Source organism: Oncorhynchus nerka, linkage group LG8, assembly GCF_034236695.1.
Source record: "Oncorhynchus nerka isolate Pitt River linkage group LG8, Oner_Uvic_2.0, whole genome shotgun sequence".
Taxonomy (NCBI): domain Eukaryota; kingdom Metazoa; phylum Chordata; class Actinopteri; order Salmoniformes; family Salmonidae; genus Oncorhynchus; species Oncorhynchus nerka.
Window position 1 is genome coordinate 18,288,989 of NC_088403.1, and position 6,000 is coordinate 18,294,988.

General features: G+C 44.2%; 1 protein-coding gene across 1 annotated transcript in view; it reads right to left on the bottom strand.

Moving 5' to 3' along the window:
- The window catches only part of tmtc2a (transmembrane O-mannosyltransferase targeting cadherins 2a), a 91,699-nt gene extending 87,689 nt beyond the window's left edge, over positions 1–4,010 (bottom strand). Inside the window, exon 1 of the mRNA XM_065021469.1 lies at positions 3,618–4,010. Within this exon, the coding sequence (XP_064877541.1) occupies positions 3,618–3,700 (83 nt within the window). The 5' untranslated portion in view covers positions 3,701–4,010. The remainder of the gene's footprint in view (positions 1–3,617) is intronic.
- Between the last annotated feature and the right edge of the window lie 1,990 nt (positions 4,011–6,000).

A 6,000-nucleotide genomic window follows, 5' to 3' on the forward strand; every position in this document is an offset into this window, starting at 1 on the left:
TTAGTGATGCCAGCTCAACTGTCAATGTTGTTTGTTTATGGAAAATACCACTCAAAAACAATCTTTTGTTATTTGTTGAATTAGTCCTCTGTTGATACAGTCCCAAGATGTGTTGCATGTCAGCGATCAAGTTTTCTAGATCTAGAACTTTCAAAATACAGGAAGTGCCACAGTATGATGCGTTTTGCAAGAGCTTTCAGGGGAGAGTTCAGAGTTCACAACAAATTAATTTCCTAATCTATAAACTCAGCTCTCAAGCTGTCAATCTACTCCTGTTGAGACATCACCCTGCCTCCTTCTTGTACTGGAAGGCCTTCCTCATAAGTGACAACAGAATAAAAACTCAACATACAAGTGTATTTTTATGTTCTGTCCCTGATCTAGTTTGTAGGGAAACCATTCAGCTTGGCTCCTGAACACCAGAATATTCAGAATACTAATTGAGCTCAATTTTCCCTTTTAGAAGAATGATTGGCTCGCGTTCTTCCCCCGTGCCAGTAAAACTCCAGTCATTTCAAACACATGGCTTTTTATTGATATTACCATTGGCTGACATAGGGCCAGCCCTGTGCCCAGGAAAAACATTTGACGTGATTGAGAAAACAGAGACGCACCAAGAACATCCCATTGAGCTAGAACCACCATGTGATTTCCACCTCCTCCTCTTCGGCCTCCAGAACGCTCCTGTACAGAACTGAACAACAGCACAGTGTCAAGAAGACATACAAAGACTGTCTTCTCAAGAATGCAGACTTGACAGATGTGCTTGCTTGCTTTCAGCCCTGTCCTAACAAACACAAATGCAGCTCTCTCCACTAACAATCGGGAGAGAGACCAGGGAGCATGCGACTCTTGACCTCTGTCAAAGGAAGCCGTTTGATAGATGACTATGGAGGTCAGGATTCTGATTGGTATTCAGCTTTCCCCGTACATGAGCAGTGGGCCTGAACACAGTCGGTCTCTCTCTCCTTCTCTCCTCGCTCTCTCTTTCACTCTTCCCGTCTCTCTCTCTCTCCCAGGGGTGTAAATTATCACAGTGACATTGATAGATGCAGAGGGTCACCAGTGCTGAACTTACACTGAGTGGACTCACAGGGAGTTGTGGCTAGGACACTGACAGTTAGTCATGAACTCATGAGAGGGCCATGATGCCTTTCTTCACTCCACTGTGACATGATCAGATACAGGTAGTGTAATAGTAAGCAGTCATAGTAGAGGGCTTCAGTAGGGGCTTCAGGGGCTTCGGTAGAGGGCTTCGGTTGTACATTCAGAATTGTGCAATCATATAGACAGTCACTCATATCCTGGAAAAGTGTACGGCAATGTGAGAGTAACTGGACTGACAGACAGACAAATAGACAGACAGACTACCCTCCAACACATTCTCTCTTTCTCTCTCCGTCATTTATTCACACACACACACACACACACACACACACACACACACACACACACACACACACACACACACACACACACACACACACACACACACACACACACACACAAGGCTTGGTCATCTCGAGACATTTGTCTAGGTTTTGAATCACTCGATGAGTGTCTGCACACTGCACATGAGACACACACACACACACACAAGGCTTGGTCATCTCGAGACGTTTGTCTAGGTTTTGAATCACTCGATGAGTGTCTGCACACACACACACACACACACACACACACACACACACACACACACACACACACACACACACACACACACACACACACACACACACACACACACACACACACACACAGAGGGATACTCCATTACTATAACAGAGTAGGCAGTGCAACCCACTGCACATAGGGTTCAACCAGCAGTACTGACAACCAGTGAAGGGTCTGTGACCCCAAGGAGGTGTTAGTAAAGCTAACCAGCTAACTGCTCCTAACTCTCTAGTGGGGAGTCGCCAGCCAGGGACAAAACCTGTTGGTATGATGTGTATAAACTTGGAACAATGATTTATCTGTGTGAGCTGTAATAGAGAGAAATGGATTTGTTCTGGAGATTTTACACTGAATTCCCGGAGCCCAGCTAATTTATGCCCATATACAGATGTAGGACTTTAATTTGACCAGTTTCTCGCAGCAGGAAAATAATCCTGCAGCAACAGGAAATGTGAATTATTGTGTTGATTATAATTCATGGACATTTTTGTAGGGTTTATAAATGTTTAGTCAGGGCAAATCAAGGCTGACATTTGAAAGTGGAAATTACTAAATTTAGAAGCCTTTTTAAACTTTGAATAGACTACACATTTTAGTTTGCCTTTCCTGCTGTGAATGACATTTCCTGCAACAACAGGGTGATCAAATTAAGATCCTACATCTGTAGGAGTCCTGCTGCTTTTAGTTCACCCAGTAGCAAGGGTCCCATGATGAGCCACAAAGATACATTGATTTAATCAAGAAACAGTGAGAAAAAAAAACTTAAGACTAGTGTGTTTTTTAAAATCTTAAAGTAGGCAAGTTAGTTAAGAACAAATTCTTATTCACAATGATGGCCTAGGAACAGTGGGTTAACTGCCTTGTTCAGGGGCAGAACAACATATGTTTACCTTGTCAGCTCAGTGATTCGATCTAACAACCTTTCAGTTACTGGCCCAACACTCTAACCACTAGGCTACCTGCTGCCCCAGTATGTCATTGAAGGCTTGCTCATCTTAAAGTACAGTATAGGCTGCAATCGTTTTTCAGCCTAATTACAATTCTGATAATGATTATTGTAGTTTTAATTTCATCACAATCCCCAATGCCTAAAACTAAAGTTGGACTATTTAACCCTACACTCAATTGTGGATGGATGTCCAAATTGGAGTCTCAAACGTTCTGCAATCCAAATGAATTGCTCTCTCCGCTTGCTTTCTGGATAATAGCGTTCCAATGAGTCCTGGAAAGCATGGGCTACTCCAGGATTGTGTCAACATATTTAGCCATGCAAGCGTGTTGCACTCGACAAATATATTCTAATTATAACATGTCTTTCCATTTAAATGTGATATTTTCCCAGGAGAGAGCAGCATTATTACAACCGGGCAAGAAGCGTGTTAGTATCCCTCTCCTCCTGTCAGGGATGTGCTCTAACAACACAAAGAAGCTCCAGTCCCCGTTTCGTCACTCTGTCACGGAATGACAGAGGCTGCATGCCCTGGTTACTCCGACATTAGAGAAAGGAAGGAACCATCCATGTATAATAATGAACTTATAACCTACATATCCCCGGTGTTGTTATTGTGTCACTTCATGCGTCATTGTAGGCGACAGTATATTGATTTTAATAACAATGGAATACCAAGTAACCCATCTATAGCCTATTTGGGTAGCTTGTTTGTTCAATGTAACAGGAGAAAGCATTTGCATTAAACAAAGTAGAATCGCATTTACATGAAACAAAGTGACCTTTTCTGAGGGGAGTGAACCATGACTCTATCTCTAATGCTCTCATGGAATAACACAAACAAGCATGAATAGACAATGGAACATGCAAACACCCAGACACGCAGCGAACCTCGAGAAACTGCTTGCACCCGAGGGGGGTTTGAGACTGTAAAGATGACAGACAAGTGGAGCTGATGATGTTGCCATAGGTACGGCTCTACGGGAGGTCATACCTGTCATCGTAGCAGAAATCCGCGTTCAGTGTGTTGAGATAGAGGACCAATGCCACCGCGCTACACACCAACTCCGTAATCATGTCTTAAAAAGAAAATAGGGTGGGGGAAAGTGAAGAAAAATACTAGATGCGAATTTTCGTTTCTGTATTGTCTCCTCTCCTCATTTGGCCGCTCCGTAACACTAAGAGACCCAATCCCCGGTACAAGCAAAGTGTCTGAAAGTTTGCGCGATCCGGGCCATATTCCTTTTAACCCATTTTGCGCCGTGTCGTGTCAGGGCTATTTTGAGACTAAACTAGGACGGCATGCCTCCTGGTTAGCGTACAGCTGAGTGCATTTCGCTCTTCTCTGTGCTTGCATCCTCATCCGCGTCACAGATACTCACTGGTAGGAGCCGCGTGTGGTTTTAGAGACGGTGAGCATGTGCAAAGCCCCTCCTCCGCTCTCAATGGTCGAGCTCGTAGCATTGAGAGAGGTGATAGGTGCTTAAATACGTAGGCTATTTATTTAACGCACTCTTGCCTCACGAATCATATATTCAGTGCACTAGCCTGCCTAAATAAACCAGCCCACTGTCATATAAAGATACCATAGCTGCCAGTTTGTCAAATATGAATAGCTTTTTCTGTCTAACTATGTATTCAAAAACAATGCCAATGTCATGTTTTTATTAAAATGATTGACTGTGGGTTTTATTGAATATGTTTAAGCAAATATAGCCTATATATGTGATTTATATATAGCCTAAGCTGTAGCATGCATGTATGGCTCTTTTAACTAATGACAGTTATGCCTTATCCCCACAACAGACAAAGCCCCACTCTGTTGATGTCTGGCCTCCTGCAAACCCCCTTTAATGCTGAAGTGTGTTCAACAGTCTAGAGTGTTGATTCTGCTCAATGTAAATGGACCCACTATATTAAATGATCCTGTTTTACTGTATGTTTATGCATAGCATTGATTAATTGGTTATACAGTGGCGCCTGTGGAGCTACAAGAGAGAGGGAGGAACCCTAGAGAGAGAGGGAGAGAGACAGATGGATAGGGAGAAAAGGGAATGAGAGAGGGAGGTAGAGAGAGGTAAATATAAGGTGAAGAGCACGAGAGAAAGAGAGCTATGAGCGATAAAGAGGGAGCTAAAGGGGGAGAGAAAAGAGTGGTAGATGAATAGATGGAGAGGTGATGATTAATGAACTGTAGTAACACCCTGCGGCGAGGAGGAGGATCAATATTGTGAGGCGTTGTTGTTGTATATGATTCATCCTGGCGAGCATGTGGCTTGAAAACCATGCTGCAAATGGCGAGGCCCCACTGGGCACCAGCTGGGCCCGGGCCTGTTCTCCTGTCGGAACTCTGTGAGTGCAAATCCACCACAGCCCAGGAAAGAGAGAGGGAAGAACGAAAGAGAGGGAAAACAGATGGCACGAGACGGAGGGGAGACTGTAAGGACCGTAATACCCACTGGAGAGGGTTAGAGAGAGAGAGAGAGAGAGAGAGAGAGAGAGAGAGAGAGAGAGAGAGAGAGAGAGAGTTTCTAACGCTCTCATCCATTGACCCTGAACATGACCCCCAACCCCCCTGACCACAACAGAACCTTTACGGTTGAACCTTTAGCCTTGTTTTGTTTCCCTTGCCCCTAGTTGATGGGGAGATGCTTCCTCTTTCCCATCATTCCCTGTTGGAGCCATGTGACACATGAGAAGGGGACACAGCCCCTGGTTTTGGGTTGGAAAGAAGAGAGGAAGAGATACCATACCGGGATGAAGACAGCTTTTCTGTCGAAACGTTGGTTATAAAATGATTGCTTCTGAGCTCCTAGAGTGTGCAGCTCTCCTTTAATTTTTCAGGAAGAGACACCATCCATGAGAAACCATGGATATGTAGACCTCTAGGCTCCATCAGACATGTGTTTTTATCGTATGATACGCCAGGACTGGAGTCAAACCGGTTGGAAGGTTTCTTTTCCCCCAAATACATTTTCTGTTAACGTCTCTGCAGGAAAGTGGAAACTGAAGTAGGCTTAAGCAGGAGTCTAACCCAGTGGTTCCCAACTCCAGTCGAGTACACCGAACGGTACACATTTGTGTTGTAACCCCGGACAAACTCACGTTGAATCAGGTGTGCTAGTCTGGAGCTACAACAAAAATGTGTGCGGTTGAGGGTACTGGAGGACTGGAGTAGGGAACCACTGGTCTAGCCCCCCTAATAAAACTGTATGGATTATATTTAATAACTAAGCCTACATTCAGGACTTAAGGAAATGAACATAGCAACCTGGCCTGACTATATAGGCTACAACCCCATCGGGACTAAGGGGGTGATTACGGGATTTGTGGAGGGGAAAAAAGACCAATTCCTGCTCTGAACGTAAACAGCCCAG